This window comes from Triticum dicoccoides, chromosome 6B (genome assembly GCF_002162155.2).
Source record: "Triticum dicoccoides isolate Atlit2015 ecotype Zavitan chromosome 6B, WEW_v2.0, whole genome shotgun sequence".
Lineage (NCBI taxonomy): Eukaryota > Viridiplantae > Streptophyta > Magnoliopsida > Poales > Poaceae > Triticum > Triticum dicoccoides.
In genome coordinates, this window is record NC_041391.1 from 467,918,730 (window position 1) to 467,935,623 (window position 16,894).

Here is a 16,894-nt window from a genome sequence, read left to right on the forward strand (position 1 = left end):
AAATTGTCCTTTCATTCTAATTAAAACGGTTGGGTAACCACCCAATGGGGTATCTTTGCGGTCCTGCCACCAGAACGGCCATTGCGACCATGGTTCTCAAGTCGCACGACTAGTCGACGAGTCGCAAAAAAATGTCGACTCATGACTCGAGTCGCGACTAGTCGCAACTGCAGGCCCGACTTTCTCCGAGTCGCTACCCCAGAACAACTCATCGTCTCCAAAACCATAATTGCGACGATGCCGCTGCCACTGGGATCCACGTGTGTCGTCTGGGACTGGGTCACTGGGATCGAGTGAATGCAAAAAAAAATATGTAAACACAAATACGGCTGGGCGTGCCAGGCTGCAGCGGCGCCAGCGCTTGGCCAGCAGCCGACCGCATGCTCCTCAACATCCCAGGCGAGCGTCCCAGACATAGGCGATCTCACGAGCGTCATGGCGGAGGGCTGTAGGTAGGCTGCGTGTCCGACGGCAGCAACCTACAGACACCAAGGCAAGAACGGCGAGTGGCCTGGCTCTCCGATGCCTGCCACCAGGGAAGGTCGTGGCGCATTTGTGTCATGCCTCACGCGGCAAGCCAGATGATGCAAACACACATCCCAGGGTCCACAGTGCGTCCCGGACCCGGGCAACGCGGTCAGCCACGCGGCGAGGCAATGGGCGTCATGAATGGCGGCAGCTGCGCGCATGGCAGAGTCCGCGCCGACAGTGAATCCGGAGACCATCGTGAGGCCACGGGCGCCATGGATAATGTCAAAGCCAACGTAGGCATCGTGGACGACGTCAATGGCGACGAAGCATGTTGTATTTAGATCAGCGGTGGATTTGGGATAGGAATACCCGTGGGCAATCAAACGGATGATCAGGCTTTCCATATATATAATCTTTTCATGTAACAAAATACCCCTTTTTAACAAAGGGGTAAGTTCTAATCTCCGTCGTCGATTTGCCTCGAAAAATGTAAACTTTTTAAAGGGGGGTGTAGCGAAGCGCAACCGGTATTGAACAGCCTCATCCCACTCACCCTCTTCATGCACGTGAAATTGCCCTTAAGCAGAGCTTCATGGACAGCTTGCAGTTGGTTTGTTGTGCTGTGCTCCGTTGTGCCATCTAGTTAGTTATAGAGTCTCAATACATACTAACTGGGGTAAGTTTTTGCTATCATGGTTATAAAAGAAGATAGTTTAAACTAATTGCCTTATCCAGAAGCAGGGATAGAGAAGTGCTTCTAGGAATCCAACACAATGTCAAAAGGAACCTTGGTTTACTATAACAGTCTTGAACACTACTACATAGGGCTCGAAATATAATTTAATTGGTAGTTTGGTATGGCTCTGGTCTAGCAATTGAAGTGCAAGGAGACAATGGCAGGAAACTCAGTGTCTGCAACATCTACACTATCACTCAAGAATATAGTACTTAACTGCTAACAAGAATAAGAACAAAGAATGTTTGTGGCACTTCACTTGACCTCTTTTGTGCAGTGCACATGCTATACATCTATATGACTTTAAGCAAATGAATTTCACGTGTTCAAATGGAACAGAACTTGCTTGGGCATGTAAAATACTTTGTTCCTGCCATTCAATACAACGAGACGCAAAGCCTTTGCGCTTTCTCAAACAAAACAAAAAAAAATGAAACATAACTTTCATCACAACTTCTATGGAATGGCCATTAATGAGAGAAAACGATGACTACCTGGTCTCTCAGGATTTTGATTGTTTCGGCGAAGGGCAATCTTTTGATCCATTAGTTTTTTGTATTCTTCAATGCGAGCCTCCTGCACACAGTGACTTGCAAAGTAAGAAAGCTAAGATACCCAATGTAAAGAATCACATGAGTTGTGAATCTTCGAATAAGATCTGTCACAAAACCCTAGGAAACATAACACCAGAACTGTACTAATAATCCAATTTGAAGAAACAATTTCTAGTTATAGAAACTAGAAACCTACAAGTAGCAACGTAGCAATTGTGTGTGCAGTGCTAAGTAAACTGCGTCTCACGGCGTGGATAATTTCTGTTGGTAAAATAACAACCTCGCCAAATCTCAATACTAATCAGAGGTTCCTCGCAAAAGATATTGCTAGCAGTGGCGTGTCAGGATTACCTCATCTTCCTGTTTGCTTTGCCGTGCATCGTCATCTTGTTTAGTGTCTGTGAGGTTCTCGGTCTGACTGCTCTCCATTTTTATTCACAGCTACGACGAGACGGAGACAGGGGCGGATCTAGATGGTGCGCCGGGTATGCACCTGCAAAGCCAGAAGTTACGAAGGTCGGTTGGATTTAACCAATCGCTGGATGAAAACAACCTCGTACCTCAAAACTCAATGGGCAAAGACTGTGGGCGGGGTGGAGACGCGATGTCCCCTCGAGGAAGAACGGGAACGGCGATGGCAGCGACGCGCGTGAGAGGCCGGGGTGTCGGAGGTGGGGGAGAAGGCGTCGGGGAGGGGGGCGTGGGACTGAGCCCTCGGGTGCGAGGCGAAGCGGGATTGAGGCGTCGCCGGTGACGCTGAGGTACGGCACGGCGGCAGCTGCAGGAGAGATTTGGAGCCGCGTTGCTAGGTAAGGACTCCGGGCGAAGAGAAATGGCATCAGAAGAGTATTACGCTAACTGTAAACTGTTTTTTTTTTTGCAGCAAGTCATTTGCTTATGCAACTAACTCACTCCGCCCGGAGGTTCTAAATACTGATTCCAGATTATTATTATCATATCATTATTTTTCAAAAAGATAACCTCGCATAACTGACCTACATTGATCTGAACTCTGTTTAGCTCGACAAAATTGCCTCATTTGCTTGCCGACGCTTAGAACATCTTCAACGGCAGCCCTAAAGCACAACCGTGAAAAAAAATCATTTATAGATAAAAAAAGCCTCCAGCAGCAGCCCTATAGTTATACTCCCTCCGTTCCAAATTACTCGTCGTGGTTTTAGTTCAAATTTAAACTAAAACCACGACAAGTAATTTCGTCGTGATTTTAGTTCAAATTTAAACTAAAACCACGACGAGTAATTTGGAACAGAGGGAGTATTATATAGTGTCGAAAAAGTTTAGGTCCTGCCCAAAAAACTGCTACAAGTGATGCATATTTGCATCACCGCTAGCCGCCGACGCAAAACCAGAAATGACGCGACAAGAGCCCCAACCGCTGAAACTGAAAGTTGTTGTAACCGAATCGCCTCCCGCCACGACCGCTGCCAACAACTAATACGTCGTGGAAGGCATCTCCGACACGACCACCGCAGGCCACCAGTTCATCATGGAACGCATCTCCAACTCGACCACCAACGCCGCTGACCTCCCCGTTGCCCTCGTCGCACCCGCAATCGTCCCCCTTGTGGTTCTCGGCGGTAGTGCAACAAGCTGAAGGTCATCCGCTGGCAAGCTTGCGCCGTCACGAACCGCCGTCGTAGCCAGCGGGGATGCGCCTAAGGACCCCCATCATCGCCGCTAAGGCTCCGGCGTATGCGAAGAAGGTCATCAGGAAGAGGTCGCCACGGGAACCATCGGGCATGGTTAAGAAGAAGACAACGGCGACGGCCCCGCCGCCACCGATGATGGGGGTCCTTAGGCGCATCCCCGCTGGCTACGACGGCGGTTCGTGACGGCGCAAGCTTGCCAGCGGATGACCTTCAACTTGTTGCACTACCGCCGAGAACCACAAGAGGGACGATTGCGGGTGCAACGAGGGCAACGGGGAGGTCAGCAGCGTTGGTGGTCGAGTTGGAGATGGCAGTGGCTCCTCCGGCACCGCTTGGGGCCTCTTCCCCTCCCCTTCCATCGTCATACGCGGACAAGTTGACGTCACTCATCGCCACAACCCCCGACGTCCCCAACGTGTTCGGTGAAATGACCGGAGCTAAAACAATCATTTTTGGTTTTTCAATTGTTTTTATGGGGTTTTACAATTTGTATGTAGTTGTCATGTGATGTGTGTGTATTTACTTCAAATTTGATGTATGTGGTGTGGATGATGGATTTTTTGGGGGAAATACACTTGTGTGGAGATCGGTGGTTGAGGTCGAGGAGAGGAAGCTAGGCTACGAAGAAATAATCAAGAGCATCAAAAATGAGCAAAAGCTCATGTTCATGACTTCATGGACACAAGTACTCTCGATGAGATGGTAAGAACATGCTTGGAGCTTTGTCACGACCAAGTGACGACGATGAGGTCAATGGGAGGCTTTCTAAGAAGGTTTTGGAGGCTTTGGATGATTCATGAGAAGAGGCATGGGTTAAATGAGTGGAAATGGAAAGAATGGTGTCAATTGAGAGAATGGGGTAAATGAAGGGAATGCAAGCATTACTGATGACAGTAAAGGCAATGACATTTGAGAGCTCTGTGCATTCATGCTCTATGCACTTTTGATTGTGTTTATGATGCACAATGCTTCTGATTTTATGCTTAAATTCAAAGTTTAATTTGGAATATTTTGGATTTGAACTTGAATTTGAAATGTTGTTGGTTATATGTGTTGTGAGGTTGCAATGTGTTAATTGCCATGTCATAGTTTTTTTAATATGTGCGCAATTGTGGAGTAGAGAAAAAGAAGGCCAAATTTTAGGGCCCTAGTTTTTGGTCTGCTGGAAAAGCATAACTTTTCTGGTGACCAAAACCTTCTCCCCTCCTCTAAAACCATTTTTAGGGCACCAAATCATTCGGCCATTGTTGGACATGCGCCTAGAGCATGTGGCATTTTGGTTACGCAAATCAAGGTTTAAGATTTGGTCAAATGTCATCCGGCGCTTCAACCCCTTTTAGAGTGATGTGGAACTTTGGTCACCTAGTGGGGTTGCGGCTTTATTGGTCTTTCAAAACCTTTGAGATTCTTACCAAAGTTTGATTGCTCATATACCATGTCTTCATGACCTTCGAGGTTAATCTAACTTGTGCAAGTTTACTCAACTGAATTACTCACATGAATCATGATGGAAAGTTGATATGCAAAAGGTGAAACTTCAGACAACGACTTTGAATAAGTTTGATGTAACTTTCAGTTTATTATCATTTTCTATGGAGACATCAAAAGACGACCTAAGTAAGAACCCTAGGTACATGGTGCCGTGGGAACATATCTGACAGTAGAATATGGGGGTACATAAGAGAGGGCAGAGTCCTAGCTACGATGAGGTTGTACACTCGGTTTTACGAGTTCAGGCCCCTCTCGGAGGAGGTAATAGCCCTACGTCTCGGTGCCGCGGAGGCTTGTCGATTGGAGTATGAGTTACAGGGGGTGCGAACCCTTGTGAAAGAGGGAAGGGGTGGCTTATATAGAGTACGCCAACCCCTCGCAGTCCTCGGTTACACAGGGGTTCAATGAGAGAGTAAAGTTACGTATGTTACTGGTAACACCTGTATTAAATGATCTTTATGACGACGGAGTGAATGTCTGACCGTTGCCATCCAGGGGTGGCTCTAGGTCTTCTGTACTCCGAGTGGATCCTTGTCTTCCGAGTGAACTATGGTCGTCGAGTGGAATTGGGATATCCGAGTGAGATTTCCTATCGAGTGTATTGTAATTCATGAGGATTTCAATCGATATCTTCTATTTAACTTTGTAGGCCTTGGACTCTTGTGTAGTGTCCTGGGTAGGGCATCTAGGTCAAGCCTAAGACCCTACCCTAGGTTCATGTCATCGTCATTACCCCCCAAATGGATTGAGGACCGAGTTAAGAAGGGTTGAAGTTAATCTTGAATCGATTTGGTGTCTTAGAGACACTTGTTCAGGGGCTTGAAAGCAGGTTGGTATCTCGATCCTTCATCAATTGCCTGGATCGATTCTGGCTTCGGGTCGCTCTAATGTGATTGACTGCTTCGCTGGACCCGAATTTCACGGGATTCAAAATTTTGGAGAAGTGCGCGAGTCGGGATGCGGCGCGGCAAGCGGGGCAGGTGGGGAGGGACTCCTCAATCCTCACGCCGCCTTTTTCGCCACGTATCATTCAGGCGCCGGTTGTGGGATGCGCCGAGATTGCGTGGGCCCACGGGTCAGCCACTCGGGCGCGAGGCCATATAAGGCTCCGTCACCGGTGCGTGGAACAAGCTCGCCATTTCCCCCTCCTCTGCTTCTCCGCCTCGTCTTCTCCAGCGCCACACCCCCCAGCCCATTCTCCTCGAGCTTTGCTGCAATGGCGAAAGACAAGACCGCGGCCCTGGAGTGCGCGAAGAAGTCGACAGCCAAGGGCAAGAAAGCAGCGAAGGGGTCGACCTTGCGGTCTGCTCTGCCTCCTGGTTGGATCCAGGGGGATTGGATCCACTCCTCTGTCATGGAGGAGGATCTGGAAAATCTTGCCGCCGACGGCTTGATTGCGGAAGGATCTTGGAGGCTGCCGGAGGGTGAGTTTGAGCCCGCGCCACGGGATGGCAAACTCGTCCTCCTCACGACGCACATCGAAAGAGGTTTCTCACTGCTCCCACATCCGTTCTTCTGAGGTTTCTTGAACTTTTTCGGTTCTCAGATCCATCACTTCCGGACTTCCCCCCAACACCATCTCATACCTTGCCGCCTTTATTTTGATGTGTGAGAACTTCCTGGGGTGTCACCCACACTGGGGATTGTTCAAGCACATTTTCACTTGCCGATCTCACTCGGTGAAGAAAGCTAATCCGACTGATGAAAGGACGCATGTGATTCAAATGTGTGGGGGGTTAGGAATCCAAATGAGGCATAGGAGCTCTTTCCCTCCTATGACATTTCCCAAATCAGTTAGGGGGTGGCAGTCGACCTGGTTCTATTGCAGAGACGTCCCAACCCCGGGTCAGTCGACTGGCCTTCCTCCTTTCTCTCTCGGGCGACTCTGTACTCCTTGTTCATTAAATGCATCTGAAGAGGAGAAGGTGAGGTGTCCATTTTGGTCGACGTGGTTGTTGCGCTGGTCCGGGGCGGAGTGACTGGCATGGACCTGCTGAAGGTGTTCCTCAGTCGATGCATCCAGCCCTTGCAGGCTTGTGACCACCCCATGTGGTTGTACTCGGGCCCAGAGGACACCGCCCAGACTCACCCGGAGGAGGTCAGCGAAGAGATGGTAGCCTAGTGGCTTCGGAGCATCACTAGGAACAAGGACAACCCGCGCGGAGCAAAACGGATCCTGCCATTCCATGCTGAGAATCTCCTAGGAGAGGTATGACATGTCTTGTCGAGTGTTTTCGCCTTTTTACTTTCCAATGCATAACAGTACTGGAATCCGACTAACTTCTGCAATTTATGCCTTGCAGGTTTTCATGAAGATGTACTCGCCCGTGCCGAACGGAGAGCAACATCTCGGAGGAGCAGAGAGTGAGGGCGGGAGCACCGACATCGAATATGCTGACGATAGTGACGACGACAGCAAAGATTCTGATGATAGTGAGGAAGTAGAATCACCACCGCACACCAAGCGGCGCACCAAGCAATCGCAAGACCCAACAGGTGGCCATGGCAAGGCAGCAGTGTCGAGTGTGAAGACTCCAAAGCGCACTCGGATGTCAGCTCCCGAGCTGACTGAAAAAGTTGCTAAGCAAGCAAAGGTCGTTCCTCCTAAGCCTCGGAAGGCTCTGCCCAGGATCAAGGTTGCAATGCCTATTGCTTCAGCATAAGCATTTCTTCTGCTTTTCCTTCATTGTTGTTGTGAATCTTTCTTGTTTGTTTGACTAAATGGAATTTTGGACCTCCAGGGCCGCTACTTCCGAGACGTTCCACATGGATATCGATGATGAGCAGGCCGATGTGGATACCGCAGACATGGCCACCTCTAGAGCAGGTATGATACTGCAGACATGCTCATGATTTATCAAGTGTTTTGGTGGTCGACTGGAATCTCAATGTCGAGTGTTTGCAGTACCAACAAATGTTATCCAGCTTCCAGACGACGATGAGGATGAGCCTCCAAGGACTGCAGGGGGAAGAGGCAGAGCCTCGACCATCTGCGGGGCCTGAGCAAGAGAACGCCTTCGAGTCGGACGCCTCACCTGCCAACTGAACCCTTTGTTCAAGAACTCGGTGGCTCGTCCCGAACTGGTGTTTCTTTTGTTGTCCCACTGTCTGTTGGGGAACATAGTAATTTCAAAAAAATTCCTACGCACACACAAGATCATGGTGATGCATAGCAACGAGAGGGGAGAGTGTTGTCCACGTACCCTTGTAGACCGAAAGCGGAAGCATTAGCACAACGCGGTTGATGTAGTCGTACGTCTTCATGATCCGACCGATCCAAGTACCGAACGTACGACACCTCCGAGTTCACCACACGTTCAGATCGATGACATCTCGCGAACTCCGATCCAGCAGAGCTTTGCGGGAGAGTTCCGTCAGCATGACGGCGTGATGACAGTGTCGATGATGCTACCGACGCAGGACTTCGCCTAAGCACCACTACGATATTACCGAGGTGGAATATGGTGGAGGGGGGCACCGCACACGACTGGGAGAGATCAACATATCAACTTGTGTGTCTACAGGTGCCCCTGCCCCCGTATATAAAGGAGTGGAGGAGGGGGGAGGGTCGGCCCTCCTATGGCGCGCCCTGGAGGAGTCCTACTCCCACCGGGAGTAGGATCCCCCCCCCCCCTTCCAAGTAGTAGGAGTAGGAGTCAAGGAAAGGGAGAAGAGAAGAGAAGGAAGGAGGGGCACAACCCCTCCCCCTAGTCCAATTCAGACTAGGCCTTGGGGGGGCGCAGCCTCCCCTCTCTCTTTCCCCTAAAGCCCAATAAGGCCCATATACTCCCGGCGAATTCCGGTAACTCTCCGGTACTCCGATAAATACCCAAATCACTCGGAACCTTTCCGATGTCCGAATATAGTCGTCCAATATATCGATCTTTACATCTTGGCCATTTCGAGACTCTTCGTCGTGTCCCTGATATCATCCGGGACTCCCAACTACCTTCGGTACATAAAAACACATAACTCATAATATAAATTGTCACCGAACGTTAAGCGTGTGGACCCTACGGGTTCGAGAACTATGTAGACATGACCGAGACACATCTCCGGTCAATAACCAATAGCGGAACCTGGATGCTCATATTGGCTCCCACATATTCTACGAAGATCTTTATCGGTCCAACCGCATAACAACATACGTTGTTCCCTTTGTCATCGGTATGTTACTTGCCCGAGATTCGATCGTCGGTATCTCAATACCTAGTTTAATCTCGTTACCGGCAAGTCTCTTTACTCGTTATGTAACGCATCATCCTGCAACTAACTCATTAGTCACATTGCTTGCAAGGCTTATAGTGATGTGCATTACCGAGAGGGCCCAAAGATACCTCTCCAACAATTGGAGTGACAAATCCTAATCTCGAAATACGCCAACTCAACAAGTACCTTCGGAGACACCTGTAGAGCACCTTTATAATCACCCAGTTACGTTGTGATGTTTGGTAGCACACAAAGTGTTCCTCCGGTAAATGGGAGTTGCATAATCTCATAGTCATAGGAACATGTATAAGTCATGAAGAAAGCAATAGCAACATACTAAATGATCATGTGCTAAGCTAACGGAATGGGTCAAGTCAATCACATCATTCTCTAATGATGTGATCCCTTTAATCAAATGACAACTCATGTCTATGGCTAGGAAACTTAACCATCTTTGATTCAACGAGCTAGTCAAGTAGAGGCATACTAGTGACACTTTGTTTGTCTATGTATTCACACGTACTAAGTTTCCGGTTAATACAATTTTAGCATGAATAATAAAACACTTATCATGAAATAAGGAAATAAATAATAACTTTATTATTGCCTCTAGGGCATATTTCCTTCAGTCTCCCACTTGCACTAGAGTCAATAATCTAGTTCACATCATCATGTGATTTAACACCAATATTCATATATGTATATGATTAACACCCATAGTTCACATCGTCATGTGACCAACACCCAAAGGGTTTACTAGAGTCAATAATCCAGTTCACATCGATATGTGATTAAAACCCAAAGAGTACTAAGGTGTGATCATGTTTTGCTCGTGAGAGAAGTTTAGTCAACGGGTCTGTCACATTCAGAGTCGTATGTATTTTGCAAATATTCTATGTCTACAATGCTCTGCACGGAGCTACTCTATCTAATTGCTCCCACTTTCAATATGTATCTAGATTGATACTTAGAGTCATCTGGATCGGTGTAAAAGCTTGCACCGATGTAACTCTTTACGACAGGCTCTTTTATCACCTCCATAATTGAGAAATATTTCCTTAGTCCTTACTTAGGATAATCTTGACCGATGTCCAGTGATCTACTCCTAGATTAAAATTGCACTCCCTTACACAGCATAGCATACTTTATAGAACCTATGACTGAGGCATAGGGAATGACTTTTCATTCTCTTTCTATTTTCTGCCATGGTCGGGTTTTGAGTCTTACTCAAGTTCACACCTTGTAATACAGACAAGAATTCCTTCTTTGACTGATCCATTTTGAACTTTTTCAAAAACTTGTCAGGTATTTACTCATTGAAAAATCTTATCAAGCATCTTGATCTATCTCTATAGATCTTGATGCTCAATGTGTAAGCAGCTTCACCGAGGTCTTTCTTTGAAAAATTCATTTCAAATACTCCTTTATGCTTTCTAGAAGATTCTACATTATTTCTGATCAACAATATGTCATTCACATATACTTTATCAGAAATGATGTAGTGCTCCCACTCACTTTCCTGTAAATACAGGCTTCACGGCAAGTCTGTATAAAACTATATGCTTTGATCAACTCATCAAAGCGTATATTCCAACTCCGAGATGCTTGCACCAGTCCATAGATGGATCACTGGAGCTTGTACACTTTGGTAGCACCTTTAGGATTGACAAAACCTTCTGGTTGTATCATATACAACTCTTCTTTAATAAATCCATTAAGGAATGCAGTTTTGACATCCATTTGCCAGATTTCATAAAATGTGGCAATTGCTAACATGATTCGGGCAGACTTAAGCATCGATACGAGTGAGAAAATCTCATCATATTCAACACCTTGAACTTGTCGAAAACTTTTTTTGCGACAATTCGAGCTTTGTATATAGTAACACTACTATCAGCATCCGTCTTCCTCTTGAAGCTCCAATTATTCTCAGTCATCGGGCAAGTCCACCAAAGTCCACACTTTGTTCTCATACATGGATCCCATCTCAGATTTCATGGCCTTCAAGCCATTTCGCGGAATCTGGGCTCATCATTGCTTCCTCATAGTTCATAGGTTCATCATGGTCTAGCAACATGACTTCCAGAATAGGATTACCGTACCACTCTGGTGCGGACTGTACTTTGGAAGACCTACGAGGTTCTGTAGTAACTTAATCTGAAGTTTCATGATCATCATCATCAGCTTCCTCACTAATTGGTGTAGGAATCACTGGAACTGATTTCTGTGATGAACTACTTTCCAATTCGGGAGAAGGTACAATTACCTTATCAAGCTCTACTTTCCTCCCACTCACTTCTTTCGAGAGAAACTCCTTCTCTAGAAAGGATCCATCATATCTTGCCTTCGGATCTGTGATAGAAGGTGTACCCAATAGTTTCCTTTGGGTATTCTATGAAGACGCACTTCTTCGATTTGGGTTCGAGCTTATCAGGTTGAAACTTTTTCACATAAGCATCGCAACCCCAAACTTTAAGAAACGACAACTTTGGTTTCTTGCTAAACCATAGTCCATAAGGCGTCGTCTCAACGGATTTTGATGGTGCCCTATTTCAAGTGAATGCAACTGTCTCTAATGCATAACCCCAAAACGATAGTGGTAAACCGATAAGAGACATCATAGATCGCACCATATCCAATAAAGTGCGGTTACGACATTCGGACACACCATAACACTGTGGTGTTCCAGGTGGCGTGAGCTGTGAAACTATTCCACATTGTTTTATATGAAGGCCAAACTCGTAACTCAAATATTCTCCTCTACAATCAGGTTGTAGAAACTTTATTTTCTTGTTACGATGATTCTCCACTTCACTCTGAAATTCTTTGAACTTTTCAAATGTTTCAGACTTGTGCTTCATTAAGTAGATATACTCATGTCTGCTCAAATCATCTGTGAAGGTCAGAAAATAACAATACCCGCCACGAGCATCAACACTCATTGGACCGCATACATCGGTATGTATTATTTCCAACAAGTCAGTAGCTCGTTCTATTGTTCTGGAGAACGGAGTTTTAGTCATCTTGCCCAAAAGGCATGGTTCGCAAGCATCAAATGATTCATAACCAAGTGATTCCAAAAATCCATCTTTATGGAGTTTCTTCATGCGCTTTACACCGATATGACCCAAACGGTAGTGCCACAATTAAGTTGCACTATCATCATCAACTTTGCATCTTTTGGCATCAATATTATGAATATGTGTATCACTACGATCGAGATCCAACAAACTATTTTCATTGGGTGTATGACTATCAAAGGTTTTATTCATGTAAACAGAACAACAATTATTCTCTAACTTTAAATGAATAACTGTATTGCAATAAACATGATCATATCATATTCATGCTCAACGCAAACGCCAAATAACATTTATTTAGGTTTAACACTAATCCCAAAAGTATAGGGAGTGTGCGATGATGATCATATCAATCTTGGAACCACTTCCAACACACATCGTCACTTCACCCTCAACTAGTCTCTGTTTATTCTGTAACTCCTGTTTCAAGTTACTAATTTTTAGCAACTGAACAAGTATCAAATACCCAGGGGCTACTATAAACACTAGTAAGGTACACATCAATAACCTGTATAACAAATATATCCTTGTTCACTTTGCCATCCTTCTTATCCACCAAATATTCAGGGCATTTCCGCTTCCAGTGACCATTTCCTTTGCAGCAGAAGCACTTAGTTTCAGGCTTTAGTCTAGCTTTAGGCTTCTTCACGGAAGTGACAACTTGCTTGCCATTCTACATGAAGTTCCCTTTCTATTCCTTTGCCCTTTTCTTGAAACTAGTGGTCTTGTCAATCATCAACACTTGATGCTCTTTCTTGATTTTTAGCTTCGTCGATTTCAACATCACGAAGAGCTCGGGAATAGTTTTCGTCATCCCTTGCATACTATAGTTCATCATGAAGTTCCAGTAACTTGGTGATGGTGACTAGAGAACTCTGTCAATCACTATCTTATCTGGAAGATTAACTCCCACTTGATTCAAGCGATTGTAGTACCCAGACAATCTGAGCACATGCTCACTGCTTGAGCTATTCTCCTCCATCTTTTAGCTATAGAACTTGTTAGAGACTTCATATCTCTCAACTCGGGTATTTGCTTGAAATATTAACTTCAATTCTTGGAACATCTCATATGGTCCATGACGTTCAAAATATCTTTGAAGTCCCGATTCTATGCCGTAAAGCATGGTGCACTAAACTATCAAGTAGTCATCATATTGAGCTAGCCAAACGTTCATAACGTATGCGTTTGCTCCTGCAATAGGTCTGTCACCTAGCGGTGCATCAAGGACATAATTCTTCTGTGTAGCAATGAGGATAAACCTCATATCACGGACCCAGTCCATGTCATTGCTACTATCATTTTTGAACTTAGTTTTCTCTAGGAACACATATAAAACATAGGGAAGCAACAACGCGAGCTATTGATCTACAACATTATTTGCAAAATACTATCAGGACTAAGTTCATGATAAAATAAAGTTCAATTGATCATATTACTTAAGAACTCCCACTTAGATAGACATCCCTCTAATCATCTAAGTGATCACGTGATCCAAATCAACTAAACCATGTCCGGTCATCACATGAGATGGAGTAGTTTTCAATGGTGAACATCACTATGCTGATCATATCTACTATATGATTCACGCTCGACCTTTCGGTCTCAAGTGTTCCGAAGCCATATCTGCATATGCTAGGCTCGTCAAGTTTAACCCGAGTATTCTGCGTGTGCAAAACTGGCTTGCACCCATTGTAGATGAACGTAGAGCTTATCACACCCAATCATCACATGGTGTCTCGGCACGACGAACTTTGGCAACGGTGCATACTCAGGGAGAACACTTATACCTTGAAATTTAGTGACATATCATCTTATAAAGCTACCGTTGAACTAAGCAAAATAAGATGTATAAAAGATAAACATCACATGCAATCAAAATATGTGACATGATATGGCCATCATCATCTTGTGCCTTTGATCTCCATCTCCAAAGCATCGTCATGATCTCCATCGTCACCGGCATGACACCATGATCTTCATCATCTTGATCTATATCAATGTGTCGTCACATGGTCGTCTTGCCAACTATTGCTCTTGCAACTACTGCTATCGCATAGCGATAAAGTAAAGCAATTATTTGGCGCTTGCATCTTATGCAATAAAGAGACAACCATAAGGCTTCTACCAGTTGCCGATAAATTCAACAAAAACATGATCATCTCATACAACAACTTATATCTCATCACGTCTTGACCATATCACATCATAACATGCCCTGCAAAAACAAGTTAGACATCCTCTACTTTGTTGTTGCAAGTTTTACGTGGCTGTTATGGGCTTAGCAAGAACCATTCTTACCTACGCATCAAAACCACAATGATATTTCGTCAAGTTAGTGTTGTTTTAACCTTCAACAAGGACCGGGCGTATCCACACTCGATTCAACTAAAGTTGGAGAAACTGACACCCGCCAGCCACCTGTGTGCAAAGCACGTCGGTAGAACCAGTCTCGCGTAAGCGTACACATAATGTCGGTCTGGGCCGCTTCATCCAACAATACCGCCGAACGAAAGTATGACATGCTGGTAAGCAGTATGATTTGTATCGTCCACAACTCACTTGTGTTCTACTCGTGCATATAACATCTACGCATAAACCTGGCTCGGATGCCACTCTTGGGGAACATAGTAATTTCAAAAAAAATCCTATGCACACGCAAGATCATGGTGATGCATAGCAACGAGAGGGGAGAGTGTTGTCCACGTACCCTCGTAGACCGAAAGCGGAAGTGTTGGCACAACACGGTTGATGTAGTCGTACGTCTTCACGATCCGACCGATCCAAGTACCGAACGTACGGCACCTCCGAGTTCAGCACACGTTCAGCTCGATGACGTCCCACGAACTCCGATCCACCAGAGCTTTGCGGGAGAGTTCCGTCAGCACGATGGCGTGATGACAATGTCGATGATGCTACCGACGCAGGGCTTCGCCTAAGCACCACTATGATATTACCGAGGTGGAATATGGTGGAGGGGGGCACCGCACACGGCTAGGAGAGATCAACAGATCAACTTGTGTGTCTAGAGGTCCCCCTGCCCCCGTATATAAAGGAGAGGAGGAGGGCCGGCTCTCCTATGGCGCGCCCTGGAGGAGTCCTACTCCCACTGGGAGTAGGATTCCCCCCCTTCCAAGTAGTAGGAGTAGGAGTCAAGGAAAGGGAAAAGAGAAGAGAAGGAAGGAGGGGGCGCAGCCCCTCCCCCTAGTCCATTTCGGACTAGGCCTTGGGGGGGCGCGCAACCTCTCCTCTCTCTTTCCCCTAAAGCCCAATAAGGCTCATATACTCCCTAGCGAATTCCCGTAACTCTCCGGTACTTTGATAAATACCCGAATCACTCGGAACCTTTTCGATGTCTGAATATAGTTGTCCAATATATCGATCTTTATGTCTCGACCATTTTGAGACTCCTCGTCATGTCCCCGATCTCATCCGGGACTCCGAACTACCTTCAGTACATCAAAACACATAACTCATAATATAAATCATCACCGAACGTTAAGCGTGCGGACCCTACGGGTTCGAGAACTATGTAGACATGACCGAGACACATCTCCGGTCAATAACCAATAGCGGAACCTGGATGCTCATATTGGCTCCCACATATTCTACGAAGATCTTTATCGGTCAAACCGCATAACAACATACGTTATTCCCTTTGTCATCGGTATGTTACTTGCCCGAGATTCGATCATCGGTATCGCAATACCTAGTTCAATCTTGTTACCGGCAAGTCTCTTTACTCGTTATGTAATGCATCATCCCGCAACTAACTCATTAGTCACATTGCTTGCAAGGCTTATAGTGATGTGTATTACCGAGAGGGCCCAGAGATACCTCTCCGACAATTGGAGTGACAAATCCTAATCTCGAAATACGCCAACTCAACAAGTACCTTCGGAGACACCTGTAGAGCACCTTTATAATCACCCAGTTACGTTGTGACATTTGGTAGCACATGATACGTCTCCAACATATCTATAATTTTTGATTGTTCCATGCTATTATATTACCCCTTTTGGATGTTTATGGGCATTATTTTACACATTTATATCATTTTTGGGACTAACCTACTAACCGGAGGCCCAGCCCATATTGCTTTTTTTGCCTATTTCAGTATTTCAAAGAAAAGGAATATCAAACGGAGTCCAAAAGGAATGAAACCTTCGGGAGCGTGTATTTTGGAACGAACGTGATCCAACGGACTAGGAGTGCAAGTCAAGAAGCAGCCGAGGCCCCCACGAGATAGGAGGCCGCCGCCCCCTGTAGGGCGCGCCCCCTGTCTCATGGGCCCTCGGGCGGCCACCGACGTACTTCTTCCTCCTATATATACCTACATACCCCGAAAACATCCAGGGGCACCACTAAACACAATTTCCACCACCGTAACCTTCTGTATCCGCGAGATCCCATCTTGGAGCCTTCGCCGGCACTCTGCCGGAGGGGGAATCGACCACGGAGGGCTTCTACATCAACATCCTTGCCCCTCTGATGAGTTGTGAGTAGTTTACCACAGACCTATGGGTCCATAGTTATTAGCTAGATGGCTTCTTATCTCTTTTTGGATCTCAATACAATGTTCTCCCCCTCTCTTGTGGAGATCTGTTCGATGTAAACTCTTTTTGTGGTGTGTTTGTCGAGATCCGATGAATTGTGGGTTTATGATCAAGTTTATCTATGAAT

The 16,894-nt window shown here is 45.9% G+C and overlaps 1 protein-coding gene across 1 annotated transcript in view; it reads right to left on the reverse strand.

Moving 5' to 3' along the window:
* LOC119322973 (regulator of nonsense transcripts UPF2-like) overlaps positions 1-2,583 on the reverse strand; it is an 18,737-nt gene extending 16,154 nt beyond the window's left edge. The window contains exons 1-3 of the mRNA XM_037596523.1: positions 2,322-2,583; positions 2,113-2,254; positions 1,702-1,783 (exon numbers count right to left, since the gene is read on the reverse strand). Of these exons, the coding sequence (XP_037452420.1) occupies positions 1,702-1,783; positions 2,113-2,190 (160 nt within the window). The 5' untranslated portion in view covers positions 2,191-2,254; positions 2,322-2,583. The remainder of the gene's footprint in view (positions 1-1,701; positions 1,784-2,112; positions 2,255-2,321) is intronic.
* Between the last annotated feature and the right edge of the window lie 14,311 nt (positions 2,584-16,894).